Source organism: Monodelphis domestica, chromosome 1 (genome assembly GCF_027887165.1).
Source record: "Monodelphis domestica isolate mMonDom1 chromosome 1, mMonDom1.pri, whole genome shotgun sequence".
In the NCBI taxonomy this organism is placed as follows: domain Eukaryota; kingdom Metazoa; phylum Chordata; class Mammalia; order Didelphimorphia; family Didelphidae; genus Monodelphis; species Monodelphis domestica.
Genome location: NC_077227.1, coordinates 83,176,800 through 83,198,328, shown reverse-complemented (window position 1 = coordinate 83,198,328; position 21,529 = coordinate 83,176,800). Strand labels below are relative to the sequence as shown.

General features: G+C 34.1%; 1 protein-coding gene across 1 annotated transcript in view; it reads left to right on the top strand.

Annotated features, from left to right (window-relative positions):
• KIF11 (kinesin family member 11) overlaps positions 1 to 21,529 on the top strand; it is a 58,373-nt gene that overhangs the window by 17,310 nt on the left and 19,534 nt on the right. Inside the window, exons 10-14 of the mRNA XM_001375353.3 lie at positions 861 to 956; positions 3,716 to 3,804; positions 13,090 to 13,177; positions 16,725 to 16,913; positions 18,630 to 18,837. Coding sequence (XP_001375390.1) covers positions 861 to 956; positions 3,716 to 3,804; positions 13,090 to 13,177; positions 16,725 to 16,913; positions 18,630 to 18,837 — 670 coding nt within the window. The remainder of the gene's footprint in view (positions 1 to 860; positions 957 to 3,715; positions 3,805 to 13,089; positions 13,178 to 16,724; positions 16,914 to 18,629; positions 18,838 to 21,529) is intronic.

The following is a 21,529-nucleotide window of genomic DNA, read 5'->3' as shown; positions in this document are numbered from 1 at the left end:
TCTTTGTTACCTAGGAGGAGACTGAAGTTTAGAGATATATTAATCACTCCATCAAGGATGGGTAGAGGCAGAGGAGGGACCAGAACACAGCAAGTCTTGAGACTTTAAGCTACTTACTGCTCTTTACAACATACCTTTCTTAGTTTCCAACTACCAATCTCTTTTCTTTCTACCTAATGTGTAGGAGAATGTTCTGGTCATCATTAACAATAAGTTAAATGGAGTGTGGGAGTTGTTTTTTATTTTTAAGGATATGTAGTACATTAGCATATGGATATGAGTGTTGCTGAACCTGAAAGGAGAACAACTGGTGATCAGAAAAAAGAGACTAAAAAGGAAAGGAATGGTTTACTTACTCCTTTGTTGTCACCCTTGGCTTTTTGCTGAAGGAAACAATGTCTATATTTCCAAGTCATCTCTTTTGGAAAACAAAGAATAAGTCCACTCTGCATGTTCTGTTAGATACCAAAATAAACTAAGGAATTTACTCTCATTGGCAATAATATGATTTTTTTCCAGGGACTTCCCTATATTATTTGAGTCTTTTTATGCTACTGACCAAAAGATTTATGGGCATCACCAAATAGCATCTGAAAGACTATTCAGTTAAAGATTTTATCCATGTGGGTTAAAGTAAAATATCCAGGTCCATGAGAATTGAAAGTAAAGGGGAGAGTGAACAAATATTAAAATGCTACAGTATAGGATTCTGTGTTTCAATTGTTGTCTTTCTGCTTTGGAATAGTGGCTCTGGTATCTGGGTTTATATTAAAAGTCTGCCTATATGTGAGCATATGCTATGGCATATGTTATGTAATTATTAGAACTATACAGTGATTTGTTTGTTCTTTACAAAATAGGAAACATTGAGTACTTTGGAATATGCTCATAGAGCAAAGAATATAATGAATAAACCTGAAGTTAACCAGAAGCTGACCAAAAGAGCTCTTATTAAGGTAATTGCAGTTTCTCAGCTAAATGGGTGATCTCTAATTGACACTTCTCAGAAGAGAATAAATGCATAATTGTTTCTTAAATTCTTTGACTATCATATGATAATGTATTTTATCTAGCTCTGATCTATATAAGATTCTGAATAATCATCATTTCTACATGTCATTGTTTCTTATTTTGTTTTGTTTTGTTTTATTTTTTTAAACCCTTACCTTCCATTTTGGAATTAATACTTTGTATTGGTTCCAAGGCAGAAGAGTGGTAAGGGCTAGGCAATGGGGGTTAAGTGACTTGCCCAGGTTCACATAGCTAGGAAGTGTCTGGGGTCAGATTTGAACCTAGGACCTCTCATCTGTAGGTCTGACTCTCAATCCACTGAGTCACCTTGCTGCTCCCTCGTTGCTTCTTTTTAAAAGTTTTTTTTTTTAATGAACAAAAATGTATTTTTCCCTTATCTCCCCAATTCCACTGAATAAAGAAAAAAATGAAAATTAAAATCCTTATAACAAAATGGCAAAACAAATTTCTATATTTGTCATATCCAGAATATATCTCTCTTTTCACTCCCTCAATCCATCTTCTCCATGTCATGGGATGGGTATCAAGTCCTCTGGATATCATGGTTTATTTTCACATTCCTAAGCCTTTAAAAGTTGTTTGTCTTTACACTATTGTTATTGTATAAATTGTATTTCTTGTTCTAGTCACTTCCTTTATTCATGCAAGTCTTCCAGATTTCTCTGAAACTGTTCCTTTCATTATATCTTATGGTACAGTAGTATTCCATTACATTTACATATCATGACTATTCCACAGTTGGTAGGCACCCCCTAAGAGTTCAGTGCTATCACAAGAAGAACTTCAGCATCATTTCTTAAAATGCCTTAATAACTGATTTGCTAGGCTTAATATAAAGTATATAAAACAAACATAAAAATCCACTTTTATTGAGTGCCATTACAATATGTAACTTAGGATATCAACTTATTTCCTTTAGCTTATACTGTGACTGCTTTGTAGCTTTGACAAGTTGTTTCAACAATCATTCTGTGTTATAATATTACTTTATACACATATAGCACTTTTGAGTTAGTGAAATATTTTTATATTTACCTACTTATTTGTTCTCATTTGTGCTTTGCTCTTATTTAGAATCATAGAATTATAAATTTGGAAGAGACCTTCACAGGTACATCTAATCCCCAACTCATAGTTAAAGAATCCTTTCTATAGCAGTCCTTTGAAAATTTATCTCATTTCTATTGATTGTTTTTACATTAAATTCATCTTTAGTTATATTCTTCCCTCTCCCCTTTCAACAAGTGATACATCCCTTGTAATGGAGATTTAAAAAGGAAGGTGGGAGAGGGGAGGAAACAAAAACACATCCACATCCAAACATGTCAGACAATACATATCATTGTCCATGTCCATAGTTCTCCATCTTTGCCATGAAGAGAGGGAGATTCTTTTTCTCAGTTCTTCTCTCATGCTAAGCTTGATCATTATAATTGCTGGACAGTAAGTTTAGTTTTTCTTTCTGTTATATACAAAGAGAATTTGTTGTGGAAAGGATGTTTACAATGTATTCTCAGGACATTTAATAGTGTGTTTTCCTGAGGGTCTTTTAGAGCCTAATCCAAGTTAAGGACCTTTTCCTAGGTTATCTCTTATTTTAGACTGAATCTGATTGAAGTAAAAGTAAGGTTCTTGTCTGATCAAGGCATATGGTTATATGTCTATTACTCTAGCTAAGATAAGCATCTTTTTTTCTTTGCATCTTCTAATAGAAATTTCACCCAAAGATAACATCTAGGCTTAGGAGAAAGCACCTTCTAGTCTTATGACTCCCTAACCTTCCTTTACTTCTAATATGTATAGGAAGTAGGGTTAAACGGATCCAGTATCTTTTATGAGCATCTTTCTCCATAGCTCATAAGACTCCCGTTCCAATTGTATGTTTTTACTTAGAATACATGGATTCCTTATCTTACTGGAATAAATTAATAGAGATTAATTTCTTAACTCATCTAGGATTTATTGATATCTCATCTGAATCATTTAGACTGATATTTGTAAATTAATTAGGATCTTTATATAACAGTTCTAAAATTGAACATTTATAGCCTAAAATTTTGGTTTTGGGGGACTTTTTAAAATACTAAAGCTACCATAATAAGGTTTTCTAAGCCAAGGTCTCTTGCTTTCTATCTTGCCATTTAGAGGTCCAACTCTGGATCTATTATTGCCCTAGATGTCTCATGTGTATAGGTTTTTAAGATTTTGATAATAGCTACACATTTGCTTTCACTTAGAATGTAAAATGAATCAATATATTAATATTTAACTTATCAATAAATAATACAATATCTGAAGGTAAAATAGCTTGTAGATTTATAACTAAAAAGATTTTAGGTAATATAATAATGAAGGAGTTTGACTTCATAATTATGTAGTATACAGATGAGCATGATAAATATTTTAAGAAGATGAGACGCATTTATGCTTTTTATTTGCTTGGGTTCTAATAAGAGGTCATTTTGAAAGCTATTGATGGTCTGTGTTTTTTCCTTTGAATTCTACTTTTTTGAGATAGTATGCTTTCTTGATTGACTAGTATAACAATAAACAACAGAATTGTAAATAATGTTGGGTTTTTTTACATGATCTTCATAGTAACTAATTCTAGACATTTTGAAAAGTTGAGTATAAAATTAAAATAGATGATACATTGATGCCCCCAAAAACATTTTTATTACAGGAGTATACAGAAGAGATAGAGCGGTTGAAACGAGATCTAGCTGCAGCCCGAGAGAAAAATGGAGTATACATTTCCAATGAAAACTACCAGTGAGTCCTTAGCTTTAATTTAGCTTGACACTAGTGTTATAATTATAAAGTTTGTAATGCTATATTATACATTATGCAAATTCTAAATGTATAATACTATAAATATAAAGTAGTTAAATAATTTACTTGTATTTGTAGCTACAAGCCAGCTTAAATGAAGTTTTTTTTTTTTAATGTAGTAAAGGAATTATTGGACTTGTTTTGCATGCAGGTTATATAAATAGTAGCAAGTGGTGGATATTTCCAGAAAAAAAGCTGATTTCTATTTGATAAATGGGGGGGGAAACTTACTAATAGAGTTGTCCAGAAATGAAATGGGATGATTTTAAATGAGTTCCCCATTACTAGAGGTCTTCATTCAGGGGTTAGCTTACTATTTTCTGTAGAAGGCTGAAGGAGTGATGTTAAATCAGATGAATTGAACTATCTCTGGAAATTATATGTGACTAAAAAACAAAATAATTTAAAACAGTAAATAATAAGTAGCACTCTTTCTGTGCTATTTCCAAAAGAGAAAATTTTCTTTTCATTGAATAATAGATATGAAAGTATTTCAAGTCATCATAAAGGACATTCCTATTCCTCAAGCCAGTTATCAGCCTTTCATGAGAACGACTAATGTCCTGAGATGTGAATTAGATGCTTAGGTTGTCAAATGTTAAGAAGTTAAAAATAATGGTCTATTGCAGGATTGCATTTCAATCCTTATGCAACTTATGCATGTTATTGTTAGATATGTTATAATTCTGTTAAACAGAACTTATTATATAAATCTTGCTGTGTTCACATCACTTTGCATCACTTTATACAAGTCTTCTCTACTTTCTTTGAAACTTTCTTGCATTATTTCTTATAGAACTATAATATTCCATTATATTCATAACAAACCATAATTTATCCATTTCACAATTGCTGGACACCCCCTTTAGTTTCTAGTTCTTTGTCACCAAATAAAGAACTGATAATAAATATATTTGTACATAAATCTTTAATCTTTTATCTCTTTGGTATACAGGAAAAGCTAATCTTCTTAGTACTTAGTACTAACTTTCTAATAGTATTGCTATGTGGTACTGAAATGAAATATATTATATATATATATGATATATATATAATTATAGAATAAAAATGAATATCACATAGAAAGCAATGGAGAAGTATCTAGTGCAGTGGTTCTCAACCTTTCTAATGCCATGACCCCGCAATACAGTTCCTCATGTTGCAGTGACCCCAAACCAAAAAATTATATATATACTTCAAAATTGTAATTTTGCTACAGTTATGATTTGGAATGTAAATACCTGATATGTATTATGTATTCTCATTGCTACAAATTGAGAGGTTGAGAACCGCTGATCTAGTGGGTGTGAGCAGGCTGCAACATATAACCAATGAGAAACTTAAGTAACAGGAGTAACAAATGTCATCAAGAAAGTCTGTATGGCAGAGACTAGGGATAGACTTAACATATCACACCATAGACAAAGATATGGTCAACATGGACACATGATTTAGACATAAAGGGTGATACCATAAGCAAATTAGGGGACTATGGAATAGTTTACTTGTCAAATATATGGATAAGGGAAGGATTTATGACCAAACGAGATAGCATTATCTGATATAACATGGATAATGTTGATTATATTAAATTTAAAAGTTTTATACAAACAAAACCATTGTAACTAGGATTAGAAGGAAAGCAGAAAGCTGGGGGGGGTGGGAATTTTATAGCAAGTATCTGATAAAGGTTTCATTTCTCAAATATGTAGAGAACTAAGACAAATGTATAAAAACATGTCATTCTCCTATTAATAAAATGGTCAAAGGATATGAACAGGCATTTTTCATATGAAGAAATCAAAGCCATCTATAGTCATATGAAAAAATGCTCTAAATCTCTCTTGATTAGAGAAATGCAAATTGAAACTACTTTAAGATACTACTTCACAGAGAAAAAACACTGAAGAAAAACAACTGCTTGATTACATGGGTTGAGAGGGATATGATTGGGGATATAGACCCTAAATGAACATCCTAGTACAAACATCAACAGCATGGAAATAGGTTCTGATCAAGGACACATGTAATACCCAGTGGAATTGTGCATCGGCTATGGGAAGGGAGAGAGAGGGAGGAATAGAATATGATTTTTGTAATCAAGGAATAATGTTTGAAATTGACCAAATTTTAAAAAAAGATACTACCTTATACCTGATTGCTAATATGACAGAAAAGGAAAATGATAAATGTTGGAGGGGATGTGGGAAAATTGGAATACTAATGCATTGTTGGTGGAATTGGGATCTGATACAACCATTCTGTAGAGCAATTTGGAGCTATGCCCAAATGTTCTCTAAAACTGTGCATACCCTTTTTTTTTTTTTCAACAATACTGTTATTAGGTCTGTATTCCAAAGGAAGGGATGAAGAAGGGGTAGTGGGGAGAGAGAAGGACCTATTTGTACAAATTATTTAAAGTAGTTCTTTTTACGGTTACCAAGAATTGGAAATGGAGGAGTTGTCCATCAGGTGGACAATGACTGAACAAATTGTGATATATTATTGTAATGGAATACTATTGTGTTAATAAGAAATGGTGGGCAGGATGATTTCAGAAAAACTTTGGAAAACTTACGTGAATTGATACAAAGTGAAGTGAGCAGAAGTTGAAGAAATATTCTACACGGTAACTAATATTTCTTGATGAACAACTATGAATGACCTAGTTGTTCTCTGTGAATCTTAAAAATTCCCAGACCCTACTTCATAAGATTGGATTAAGACCATTCCCCATTTGGGCAGTGAACTCTACTTAGATCAGGAATGTGAGAACTCTACTTCACCTACTTAAGTCTGCCCTAGGGGAAGATAAAGTTGTAAACTCTTTTCTGAACAATGAAAAGTACTTAAACCCATACTTATAATAAGGCAAAAAGTTCTTAAGATAAGTACCTATAAAGGTCAAGCAACTTGTGAATTTACAAGGAACAAAGAGCTGAGAAACTTACTCAGAGCTTTCCTGGTGTGAATTACTCAAAAATTTACACCTTCTTAGGTATGGACTAAGAATGGTCTGTCCTTTGAAAAACGTCTACTGTGATTGGTAGATGGAAGAACTTAGGGGAGGTGACATAGGAGAAAATTCCCTATATAAGGAGATGACAGGCTCCTAAAAAAAGACCAGTCTCTAAGGAGGCTGTTGGGAGAGAGCTCTGGAAACAGGCTCTTGGGACAGTCAGAAGAATCCCTCTCTGGAGAAGGATGGCTGGCTGAACTGGTGTCTATATTCTTGCTTGGACAGATCTTGTGGTGAGTGATTAAAGACTGACTGATCTCTCTCTTAAGACTCAGGTCTAGGCCATGTTGGCTTAAGGCCCTTCATACTTATTCCTTTCTTATTCTTTCTCTCCTCTTTAATTCCTCATTTGTATTCATTAAAATCTCTATAAAACCCAGCTGACTTGGGTATATTTGAATAATTGGGAATATTTCCCTGGCAACCACCTTATATTTGATTTTAAAACAAGACACTGTAGTGAAAACATATTTTCTGCGGTCACAATTTACTCATCCACTCTTATATCTACTATAATTTATATCATCAACCATTTTAACTCTTACATCTCAATAATGCGGTGACCCAAGACACACCTAGATTTTCATGATAAAAAATGCCATCTGCCTTCAGAGAAAGAACTTATGGAGTCTGAATGTAGACAAAAACATACTCTGCTTCACTTTGTTCTTTTATTTCCTTTTTTAATTGAAATCTCTTCTACAAAATGACTAATATAGAAAGATGTTTTACATGATTGCACATGTAAAATCTATTATTAGATTGCTTACTATCTTAGAAGAGGGAAGAGTGGGAGGGAAAGAGTAGGAAGGAAGAGATTGGGAATTTAAAAAAAATTTAATGAATGTTGAAAAATTGTCTTTACATGTAATTAGGGGAAAATAAAATATAAAAATACATACACATACAAATGTGTATACACATACATTGGTGTGCATGCATATATGTTTGTGTGAATGTGCATGCATGTGTATAAGATATATTTTAAGGGGGGGGGAAGAAATTATACAAGAGAAGATGGACTGAACATATGGTGAGGGCAGGAGACAGGAGGTTGATAGCTAATTTTCCTAACAGTTTTTGTAATGCAAATTAACCATTTACCTACTATGATCTTCTCTGTCTCTTGTTTGGTAAAGAACTCTTCCACTATCCATTGATCTGACAAATAATTTCCTTCCATACAATGAGTTTTAAAATTAATAATCAGTAACTAAATATTATGTTTTATAAAGTTTTATTAATAACTAAAACAAAAGAATTGCCTGATGTTCAGCCCAAGGAGCATACATCCACTTAAATACCAATAATGTGATCTTACCAACATGGAGACTCAGGAGAGATTATATTATAGGGAATTTTGGGAAATACTAAGGACTTTTGAGGAATGAAGTCAAAGGTTCAAAATCTCCATTTATACAATGCCCTACACTGATTTGCTTATATCTTTTATGTTTACATTATATACCCATTTTGACCTTATCTTTGTATATGTTGTGAGATGTTGAAATATGTCCAATTTCTCCCAAACTTCTAATTTTCCTTTTTTTTAAACATTATTTTATTTGGCCATTTCCAAACATTATTCATTGGAAACAAAGATCATTTTCTTTTCTTCCCTCCCCTCCCACCACCTCTCCCATAGCCGCGCGATTCCACTGGGTATCACATGTGTTCTTGATTCGAACCCATTTCCATTTTGTTGGTATTTGCATTAGAGTGTTCATTTAGAGTCTCTTCTCAGTCATATCCCCTCACCCCTGTAGTCAAGCAGTTGCTTTTCATCGGTGTTTTTACTCCCACAGTTTATCCTCTGCTTGTGGATAGTGTTTTTTAGATCCCCACAGATTGTTCAGGGACAATGCATTGACACTAATGGAGAAGTCCATTACCTTCGATTGTACCACAGTGTATCCAGTCTCTGTGTACAATGTTTTCCTGGTTCTCTCCTTTCACTCTGCATCACTTCCTGGAGGTTGTTCCAGTCTCCATGGAATTCCTCCACTTTATTATTCCTTTGAGCACAATAGTATTCCATCACCAACATATATCACAGTTTTTTCAGCCATTCCCCAATTGAAGGGCATCCCCTCATTTTCCAATTTCTGGCCACCACAAAGCTATGAATATTCTTGTACAAGTCTTTTTCCTTATTATCTCTTTGGGGTACAAACCCAGCAGTGCTATGGCTGGATCAAAGGGCAGACAATCTTTTATCGCCCTTTGAGCATAGTTCCAAATTGCCCTCCAGAATGGTTGGATCAATTCACAACTCCACCAGCAATGAATTAATGTCCCTACTTTGCCACATCCCCTCCAGCATTCATTACTTTCCATAGCTGTCATGTTAGCCAATCTGCTAGGTGTGAGGTGATACCTCAGAGTTGTTTTGATTTGCATCTCTCTGATTATAAGAGATGTAGAACGCTTTTTCATGTGCTTATTAATAGCTTTGATTTCTTTGGCTGAGAACTGCCTGTTCATGTCCCTTGCCCATTTATCAATTGGAGAGTGGCTTGATTTTTTGTACAATTGATTTAGCTCTTTGTAAATTTGAGTAATTAAACCTTTGTCAGAGGTTTTTCTGAAGATTGTTTCCCAATTTGTTGCTTCCCTTCTGATTTTAGTTACATTGGTTTTGTTTGTACAAAAACTTTTTAATTTGATGTCCAAACTTATAATTTTCTCAACAGTTTTTGTAACAGATTATACACTTTACCTCCTGTGATCTTTATATCCTGTTTGTTTTTGAATGAAGTTGGCAGCTAGAGTATCCCCCTACAGTGACAGGAGAAATGAGAGGCCTGTAGCATATTGCATGTACCCTCTATGGAAAATTTATGTGAAGGTTGGAAATGATGTTGCCCAAGATTGGTGAGCATGAATGAGTTTCAGTACGGTTAGTTAGAAGGGATTCCTGAAATAATGAAAATCCATCTTCTGTTTGAAAGAATTTTAAGTCTGTGATCAAGACCTCTAAAATACTATTTCTTATCCCAAAGTCAGAATTGAAGAATTATTTACAAGTAAATTCAACCAATTTTATTTTGAAAATGTTCCATAAAAAGTGTATTTTAAATGAATGTGGGCCCTTAGTAGACAATTTTTCCTCTAGGGTGAAATAGATGGGTAATATTGATGAAAAGGTTTGTATAAGTGATGTATCAAATTTGATATGCCACTGAGGGAGGGTAGGTATCATATAGTCCCAGAACACTATTCTACTAGTTGAACTAGTTGTTAAAAACATTAAAGATAAGATTTATTATCATTCAAATGAAAGAGGATTACCAGGAACAAAGGAATCTCTATTCTTTAAATTCTGGATACTCCTCCCACCTTTCTACAGGCCTCCTGAGAAGCCTTCTTCTAAGTTTTCCAGCTGCCTTTCTCTACATTCTATCTATAAAACCCACACTAAATAGCTATTTGACTTAACTGGTCCTCCAAATTAATGTTGGACAAGTTTATAGTTTGTCAATAGGATAGCTTTGAACTCATGGTGAGTTCACCCTCTTAGGCCTTGTAACCGTGAAAGTATGGTTTGCCAAGACTGTGAATTGCCAGAACTGTAAAGGTTTCGGCCAAACTATACAGATAATTTTTAATGTCTTTATTTAAAATCTAAAATTAAGTGGTCGCCATGGGAAAATTCCCAAATATACCCAAGTCAGCTGGGTTTTATGGAGATTTTAATTAATACAAATGAAGGAATTAAGGGACGGAGAGAGAAAGAGAGTAGCCAAGCAGTAGGAAAGGGCCTAGGCCTGAGCCTAAGGGAGAGCAAGTCAGTCTTTATCATTCACCACAAGATCGTCTTCAAGCTGGGTTCTTCCACTCCAAAATGAAATTAGCCTCCAAACTGAATTCAAATTTTAACTGAATTCAATTGCCCTGAACTTGTTCCTTTGCTTCCTTTTAAAGAGATTTTTCTCTTATGTCACCTCTCCTAAATTTTCCCTTCTACCAATCATAGTAGATGCTTTTTCCCAGTACTGCCCATTCTTAGTTCTCATCTTCTTTGGTTCTCACCTTCTCTGGTTAGAAAAAAATCTCTGAGTATTTCACACCTCTTGTTAAGCTTGCCTTTTCTAAGTTGCTTGACCTTTTAGTGACTAATTTAGCCTTTATAGGTACTTAGCACCCTTTTGTATTAGATCTAAAAATAGACCACCTAGCTTAAGTATGAGTAGGTTCACTATAAGTATAAGTTGGGGACTTTTCATTGTTCAATCAGGAGTTTGCAACTTTATCTTCCCCTAAGGCACTGTCTGAGTAGGGTGGAGTAATTTTAAAGGTTCTCGATACATTCCTGACCAAGTACCTCCATTGTAAAAAATGAGGAATAACTTAACCAAATCTTCTAAGGTATAGACTCAGTAAATTTTAAGATTCACAGGCCTAAGCCAAATGGCTTCTGGCCTTTCCCACAGACATACTTTATTGAGTTGGTGGCAGTTCTCTTCTCAGACGTCAGGAAACACTCAGGACAGAGGAACACAGGTAGATGATAAATGTGGAGACAGGTTTGATAGTATCTCACACCGGATACTAGGATCACAGGATAGCAAGAACCTTCAGCTCCCCAGGGAACAGGTAGGCAAAGCCCCCACTGGGCTCAGACAGACCAAGGCACAGGAAGTTACCTCTCCAATCTCCCCAAAGGACAGGAATCAACAGCCCCCAATTGTCTCACTTTGCTCATTCTTATCTCTTCCCCAGACTCTAGAATAGAGTCTATACAGTTCTATGGCATGGAGCAAAATCTCTCTTTGCAAACTCTTGCATTTACTCTCTTTTGCAAAGTCTTTCTTTTTCTTTCTCACAAGGGATAAGTGTTTTGTATTTCCAGTGTTTAAAATTAAAGTTGTATTGTTTAAGCCCATTAGTATAGATTTCTACACATAGCAAAAATTGGAAGTTTTGGAAAGAATTCTGATAGATGGTTCCTTTTCTAAAAAATTTATATATTTAAATTTAGGATATTTTTCCATGGTTACAAGATTCATGTGCTTTTCCTCCCCTCCTCCCCTACCCCTGTAGCAATTGCACAATTCCACTGGGTTTTACATGTGTCCTTGATCAAGACCTATTTCCATATTATTAATATTTGCATTAGGGTGATCGCTTAGAGTCTACATCCCCAATCATATCCCCATTGACCCATGTGATCAAGCAAATGTTTTTCTTCTGTGTTTCTACTCCCACAGTTCTTTCTCTGAATGTGGATAACATTCTTTCTTATAAGTCCCTCAGAACTGTCCTGGATCATTGCTGCTTGTAGAAAAGTCCATTACTTTCAATAGTGTATCCATCTCTGGGTACAACATTCTCCTGTTTCTGCTCCTTTTGCTCTGCCTGGTTCTTAGTACAACTCACAAATGCTATAGAGAACTTACCAACTGAATTCGCTTCCTTATCTGCAAAATAAAGGATTATATCAGATGATCTTTAAAGATTCCTTTCTAGCTCTACTTTTGTTTGGTTACTAGTAGGTAGGTCTTTTGAATAAATCAGAAATACTAAGGTAAAAAATTTCCCTTTAAAAGAAACCTTTATACTAAAGATTATAAATTTGGAATACAAAATGTCAAAACTAAACTAAGTTTAAAGTGCCAAACAATACAAGCAATATCTTTTGGTTTATCTTTTATATAGATCTTATCCCCAGGGGATTATTCACTACCTGGCATAACATTTTAAATTTTATTGTGGTATTTTTATTTATTTTGAGGATTTGTTGTGTATTTGAATAATAGTTTGCTGTAATACCTATGACTCATTATGTCTAGAAATTAAACTTTTTCTGTAGAGGGTGGCATGTTGAATTTTATAATACAGTTCAGTGGGGAAATGATTCATTTAACAGAAATTAACTTCATAGTAAAGAACATTTATTTCATAAAGGTATAGCAATTTAGCTATTAGTGCTGGTAATAATATCTTTATGACCATTTAGATTCTAATATTGCCATCGTATCCATCAGTACTATGATGTAGGAGGATCTAATAATCAATTACTGGCTCAGTTAAAAAAAATTTTTGATACATTATCCTCTAAACATGTATATCATATAGATTATGCCTTGATTCTATAGCCTTTTACAATGTTAATAATATTATGCTAATAGAGTAGATTTTACCTATATTTTTCATAGTTCCCCAAAACACTATTTTAAATTATATTTATTTTAAACTTTATTTAGGGCTATGAATGGCAAATTAATTTTTCAAGAGGAGCAGATTGCAGAATACATTGAAAAAATTAATATTTTAGAAGAAGAGCTTAATAGGGTAAGTATAAATATGTGAAAAAATACATTTTCCTGGGAAAAAGGTTCTAAATATAAGTGATAACTGTTTGCAAAAAAAAGTGTTTGTTTAGGAAATAAATTGAAAGGAAAATAAAAGTTAAGTAAAAAACTTTAAATCAAATACAGAGGCATTTAAATAAAAAAAAATGTAAAATGCCATATTGGAGTGTTGTTATTATGTCCTGTTTTTCAACACAGATTTTGGGTCAGTCTTGTATATTCTACTAGTTTTCTACTCTGTGATGTTTCAATATCCTTCATATTGTTCCCAGAGATGCCTCTTCATCACATTCTGTATTTGGGAAGCATTTGTAAAATGATCTTTGAAGATTATGCTAATCTTTTTTTCACTTGGATAATATATTTCAATTTTTTTTTTCAAAAAATTAAAATCAACATTTTTTCCCTTGAAATATTTGATAGTCTTCAAAGATATTCATATGACTTTTAAGGTTTTTTTTTTTTTTTAGGAAAAATCTAGCCTTGTGTATTTGTTGGTATATTGAGCTGTAATGATAATTGTAATATAAGTGTAATTAGATTAATTTAGAGTAAATTGTAGTCAGATGTAGGGTTTATAAAAGTGATTTGAGACTTCCTACAGTTGCTTTAAGTTTTGCCATGGAACTCTGACAAGGTCAGAGGAAGAAAATTTTGCAGTGTGCTTTGGAAGCGCTAATTGAGAAACCATCTCCACTTCTGGGACAGACTTGGAGGTTGATTGTCCCTAGCTTTCCTCTGGTCAGCCTTGAAGAAGTTGTGGAAGATTTGAAACATCTTGATTTTGAACGAGTTGGAAAGGTGTCTGGTCAGGGAGCGGAGAGTTACTGAGCAGTTCTTCAGAACTCTTCTGGTGGCTATAGAGGGCAATGGCTGGGAGAACAGTTTATTACTCTTACAGGCAGAATTTGATCTTTGACTGAAGAGAAAGGAAGTTGGCAGATCCTTATAAATGTTAAGTTCCTAATTTTTTGGAAATAGGTTTAGCAAGTTAGAATTTATATTTTAGTTAGATAGTATAGTTTAAGGAGGACTGCCATTTGGTGATCAAGAAGGCTTCTCTTGTAAAAAAGGTTTGGGGGGAATATAGATTAGAATTCATTAGTTATAGAGAATATTTTTTATCAGTACTTATTTTCCTTTTCCTTTTACACAAATTTTAATAGTTATAATAAATAGGTTTTATAGAATTGGCCTGACCAGGAGTTTTCTTCAACAACTTGAGCAAGCCATTTTTCTCAACGATCAAACTCAAGAACCTGTCCACATCAGTGACAACTATTGGTAATACCAATACCAATAACCAATAAAGGTCAATACCCCTTACAGCAGAGCTAAAAATCTGGGATCAAACCTCATGGAAATCCATACAGTAAATTGAACTGTATGCAGGATTTCAAAGACGTTATAATGAAAGGCTGAAATGGATGTGGAGAGAGATGTCAATGAATAATTTAGACATTTTAATGGTGGAAAAACTATGGTATCATTGTCTTAGAAAAAATGCAGCCAAGAAGAGTTCTAGTCTAAAGAGGAGTTTATGCAGTTTTAACTTACAGTAACATCAGGACATCCAAGTGGATATGTCTTGAAAGATTTGGAGTTAGAACTAGAGGGGAAAAGGTAGGAATAAAAACATTCTTAATAGAAGTGATCATTGAAGCCAAGAAAGGTGCAGTTTTCTAGACAAATATATATAGAGAAGAACAGAGACTAAACCTTTGTTTATGATCATATTAGTGAGACAGAAAGAGGAATTGGCACCAAGATCTAGTATCGTCTTTGCCAGCCCAATGAGAATTAGACTTGTGGGTGTTCTTTCTCTTACTCCATAGTAATTTTAAGCCATTATGTTTATTGTTTAGGTGGAATAATTTTCCAAATACTTATATCTATAAAAGTCAAATCTTTATTCAGTTTTTTAGTCATTTTAGGTATCACCTAAAATATGTAATTACTGCTTGTTATTTTTCACTAATAGTATTGTTTAATGAAGTTTCTTTAGAAGAGAATGTATTCTACTAGTAATTTAATAATTATTTTATTGATCTGCCTTATTTGGGAGGGAAGTGAGCAAGGAGGGAAGACCTTTCTTATTTCAAGGTAGCATATAGAATTGATTTTGAAGACTAGGAACTTATATAATTTGTGAGAATTATTTGTGAGAAGAATTATGAAATCACTAATACTATGTTATTAATTAATCAACAAATATTTATTATGTACTTGAACTAAGCATTGGGGTTACAGGTACAAAAAGATTAAACAATCGACTTGTAAGGTGTTTACATGCTAATGGTGGAGTCAACAAATAAGTAAAAAGATAACAGCAAAAATACAAAGTAAATAAATTCAAACATTGGAGTATCTAGGTGGCTTAGTGGATTGGGAGCCAGGCCTTCCCAGTCCTGGATTCAAATATGGCCTCAGACACTTCTGGCCATGTGACTCTGGACAAGTCACTTAATCCCCATTGCTTAGGCCGTACCATTCTTCTGCCTTGGAATCAATACACAGTAATGATTCTAAGATGTAAGGTAAGTGTTTAAATAAGTTAAAGCATATGCAAAGTAGTTAGATACATAAGGTTGTTTGGAAGGAATTTACTAGAAGTCAGACTGATCAGGAAAAATCTCATGTAGAAGATACTGCCTTGGAAAGAGGCATTCTTTGAGACAGTTTCAAGTATGGAGGACAGTAAGCACAAAGGCACAGACTATTGCAGTCATAACGTGGAACAGAGAGTAGAATAGATTGCTGAGTATTGGAGAGTGGGGGAGTATGTTCACCAAGCCTGGGAAGATTTGACTTGGGACCAGGGTGGTAACAATCTGTGAAATCCAGTGGAGTTCAGATTGTATCCTAGAGGTAATAGGGGGCTACTGTATTTGATTGACTAGGGGAGTGAAATGGTCAGTTCTGCATTTACTTTGGCATTTTTCTGGAGGATGGATAGGAGTAGGGAAGGACCTGAGACTGGGAACTAATATGGCTGGCTAACCAGTTATTTTTTATATTAGCCACTCACACTTTTAAACTATTAAAAAAACTACTATTTATTTATTTAGAAGTATTTATATCTAATTATTTATCTAGGAATTGTTATTTTAAAACTATTAAAAATTTAGTATATGAAGCATGGTATAGTGGATGGAAAGCTGGCCTCAGTCAGGTAACCTACATTCAACTTAAAATTATTGGTGATGTATCCTTGGGCAAGTTAGTTATTAACCTTTCAACATCCTTAGCAAATAAAGTATATTTGTAGAAGAAATTTCCTCACATGGGAGTTTATTATACTAACTAAATCATGGTCCTTTAAACAAAAATAGCATTTCTAATATTTAACTGCAAATAAGTTATTTTTAAATGATAGGGAATCTATGTGGTTACCAATGTTTGTTGACTTAATGTGTAGGTGATTTAAGTATATATTAATATTATATGCACATATTAATATAATATATATCCTTGCTAATGAACTGTCCAAAAACTATGCTACTTGATGGTCTGGTTGGTACTTTTAGGTCACAGAATTGTTTGTGGATAAAAAAAATGAACTTGAACAATGTAAATCTGACCTGCATTGTAAGGAGAAAGCACTTGAAGACACTCAAAAAAATTTACAAGAAACCAAATTACAACTTGTTGAAGAAGAATATGTCACATCAGTTTTGGAAATCACTGAGGAGAAACTTCATGATACTGCCAGCCAGGTTAGTCATTTTTGTTTGTATGTTGCAAAGTTAGCTAATCAGCTTCATTGTCTATTTAAATAAATCCAACTTTAAAAAAAAATGAATATACCCTCTGCTTATGTACCAAAAAACTATGAAATACCATTTACTCTGTCCATCAAAGAAACCATTTTATGCACTTAAGAAAGCTGTCCTACAGATTTGTCTATACTATAATGAGTTTTACCAATAATTGCTGATTTAAAATTTTTTGGTTCTGAATTTAACACCAAAAAGAACAATTCTCTTGACATGAGAATTCCAACACTGAAAGAAAAAGGGAGGAGGGGGGAGATAGAAAAGTAGAGCCAGATGGGGGTTATGCATGAACTCCATTTATTATGACAGAGAGGCAAGCTTTTATAGAGAGGGTTCTATTAAGCAATTAGTTTCATATGTCAAGAAATACATGTATTGGTGAAACATCTGCCTGTGAGATGACATAAAGATTTTTGGTTTATGGAGGGTTGGTACAGGAGTCTAAAACTTTCCCAGGAACAGAACATAAACATCTCTTAGAAGCTTACGAAAACACTCCAGAATAAACCTTGAACATTTCCCCAGATAAGACACTTGCAACCCACATCAAACAAGTTTTTAGCCTTAGAGAGAACACAGAAGCATCTTTTGTGAGAATTATTTGTAGCTTCTTTCTCCCTGGGTCAGATGCCAACATTTATTCATGGCTCTTTTCTGACTGGGTCAGACCCTAACATCTCTTTGACCCTATCACAATTCCACATAAAAGTTGAATGAAAGAAGAACATTGTATATGATACTGTGAATCTCTGTTTCACATATCTTGCTTTTGAAAGCATATGACAAATTAAACACATTGCTTTCTTTTTTAAAATTTTTTAATTGATTTTTGTTTTTTGCCTCACCCAGATTTCCTCTTATATCTCTCCTTTTACCCCCTTTCAGAGAGCCATCTTTATTATAAGACAATGAATTGTTTTAAAAAAGGAAGAAACATATTAGCAAAACCAGTCAATTCATGAAAACAATCTGACTTTAGAGCTAATTATAAAGGAACTACCAAGGAGTGGAAAAGACCCTCTTGGGTTGATAGATGTATAGAATTCTTTCAGGCTTTTAAAGAATATTTAATAATACCTATACTATACAAATTATTCTCAAATCAAGAAAAAAAAGCACTTTATGAAACTCATGTAAAAAAAATAAGAAACAGATGGTTTCAAAGTAATCTGAGAAAACTTGAATATCAAACTATATTCCCACAACAGAGGAAAAATTGAAATGCTATAAATTCTCACTGATCCACAATAGTAAGCAAGAAATAGCATAAATAAAGTATGTGTTTGATATACACAAGAATAATTGAGTTAACTTTAATTACCATTTAAAAATAATTATAGAATCCTTTAATATGCGGCTGTGCTTCAGTGAATGATTAATTTGAGAGTAAATTATATAAGAACATTGACCACTGGAAGTGGTAATAGGTAATTAATCCAATTGATAGAGTGAAAAAAAACACTTCTTTGTGGAGGGACAAAAAGTATAACTTCACACTTGGTTAGTATCACTATCTTTCTTTGCCCCCTCTTTTCACCATCATTTCTCACTTAAGTTGTCTCTCCTTCACATTTTGAATTCTAAATATCTTAGATACATAACTTGTATATTATATTCATCTTACCAATGCTATTTTTCTTTTTTCTTTTAAAATAGTTACTTAGTACTGTTGAAGAGACTACAAAAGATGTATTTGGTCTACATTCAAAGCTGGATCGTAAAAAAGCAGTTGATAAGCATAATGCTGAAGCCCAGGAGATGTTTGGCAAAGACCTGAATAACTTATTTAAAAAAATGGAATTCTTGATAAAGGATGGCACCAAAAAACAAAAAGCCATGTTAGACTCATATAATACTTTATTTGGTAAGCTCAAGTTCAGTGTTCAAATATATATTTTTAATGACCTAATTTATTTAAGCTTTTAATTTGTATGTTGGTCTCAAATTTAGCAAAATATTATCAATGTGACTTTGGAAATATGAAATATATTTTATGTTTGTGTTTTAGTCTAGATCTAATTCTTCTATCCCTTGACTCAATGTTTAATCTGTCTTATTGAGCAGAACTTTTTTTAAGTCTTACTTGATGTCTTTTTTTTTTTAACCCTTCCCTTCCATCTTGGAATAATACTGTATGTTGGTTCCAAAGCAAGAGTGGTAAGGGCTAGGCAATGGAGGTTAAGTGACTTGCCCAGGGTCACACAGCTATGAAGTGTCTGAGACCAGATTTGAACCCAAGACCTCCTGTCTCTAGGCCTGGCTCTCAATCCACAGAGCCACTCTGCTGCCCCCTCCTTAGTTGATGTCTTAGTAACAACTCTTAAGACAGAAAGGCAAGGGTAGGACAATCAGGATTAAGTGATTTGCCCAAATTACTCAGCTAGGAAGTGTCTGAGGTCAGATTTGAACCCAGGTCCTCTTGACTCCAGACCTGGTGCTTTATTCACTGAGCCAGCTAGCTGCCTTCTAAGGCAGAGCTTCTAATAGAGATAATACTATCTTCATTATAGTCATAGGCATGGATTCTATCATTTTCTTCCATTAGTATGTCATATTATGGCCATCACTGGTCAAATTCTCTCATGACCAATTGAATGAGAGGAAGCCAACGTGGTTGAGTCCCATTTTTGACATAGGCTAATGTGAACTTGAGCAAATCACAGATGTTCTCAGTACCCCAGGCAGCCTGCCTTCTCAGACTATAAGTTGGCAATGAGTTGTAGAGGTGCTTTTATGGATAAGTCTCCATACTACATCTTTACACTCAAGAAATCATAGATCTGAACTAGATACCCCAGATACCTGGGTATACTGCTCTAAATTTTACAAAGTATTTTTATTTAGGTTTTTTAATTTCTGATTCTTATTGCAAATCTTTGGGGTAGGTATTTACATGTAAATTATAAATAATTGTATGTAGATGATGAAACTGAGAATCAGAGAGGCTTGATGACTTGTCCTTGTCCCACAGCCAAAATGTTGTTCAAGCCCAATGGTTTTCTGACCCTGGAAAGATTGGGCTGCTCTCCAGGCTGTGGGCGGGGAGTGGCTTCTCCATCAAGTCCCCTAAATTAAGGCAGCTGGGCCAGTAGGAGGCAGGCAGGCCAGGGTGTAAAAATACTCACAGCTGCCAGAGGCTCAGAAGGTGGAAGGAGACCTAGAGGAATGAGCCACAGCTGGGCGACTAGAGATGGGGTTTGAAAACTCCCAGCAGAAAAGCAGCTTTGGTTGCAAACCAGTAGCAGTTTTTAAACTACTGGGTTGCTAGGCTGTAACCGGCTGCTGGCTTTAAAGAAAAGGAAAAAACAAGCTGAGTTCTAGAATCCCTTCAGGTCCCCTAAAGTGTAAAGATTAAAATTAATATTCAATACTCCAAGTATTGTTTTAATACTGTTTATTTAAATCCACTTAGAACTAAGAGGAATTTAAAAAACTCCAGGGAACACCCAAAAAACTCCCTCCTTCCTGTTAGTCTGAGCCAGAGAGAGCTGTGTGGACAGAAAACAGAAACTCCAAACTCCATCAACATAAGGAGACCTACACACCTGAAAAGGAAAAGGGGATTGTGGGGAATGTAGTTTCTAGGGTTCAAGATTCTAAATCAATATACCCCCAAGCCCAGCACATTTTCCAATACCCCATTACCTCAGAGTCATTAAATGGGCACTGGGTTAGAAGTATAGAAACCTAGATTGTTTCTTATTTTCACTACTTTGTGACCATAAGCAAGTTTTCAGTTTTCTCTTCTCATTTAGGATGGAATAGAATTACCTGGTCTAATCTTCTAGTCTAACCACAAAATTATACTTCAATAGCTAATTATATGATACTGTTTGAATAACATTGAAGTATAAATTTCATTAGAATAGATTTGTTTCTTAATTCCATTCAGGGGCTCATTTATTTAGTTATGTGTATGTGTGTGTGTATACATACACATTCAGTACTGCAGATTCTAATAAGTTATTGGACAACAATTCAATAAGTTCAATAAACTCTTAATTATTGTACCTAACGAGTAAGCCAGTTTGGCCAGAGCATAGCATACATACAGAAGTATGTATTTAGTATCTAGTCTTTAGAAAGCCACCTAAACAGATTTCAGATTGATCTGGACCTTGAATGCTGGGCTAAGAAGTATGAGTTCTTTTTTTTCCCCACTATTTATAATAGCCTGTAGGATGCTACTGAAGGATTTTGAGCAAAAGGAATAACAAGACCAGATGAATAAATAAAGAAATATTAATATAGTAACAGAAGGATAGTTTTGAGGGTTGGATAGTGTGAGTAGGAAAATTATAAGGAAGCTATTATAGTCCAGGTGGGTGTGCATGAGGTTCTGTGTTAGAATAACAGGTAATTTAAACAACTTTTTAAATTGTTAAGATGTGAAAGATGAGGTAGAGAGAAGAATTTGTTAATACGAGTTTCTTTCTGAATGTAGGAAAGTCTGAGTACATGTTGATGTCACTTAAGAAACTTTGTAAAGGGGGCAGCTGAGTAGCTCAGTGGATTGAGAGCCAGACTTAGAGACGGGAGGTCCTAGGTTCAAATCT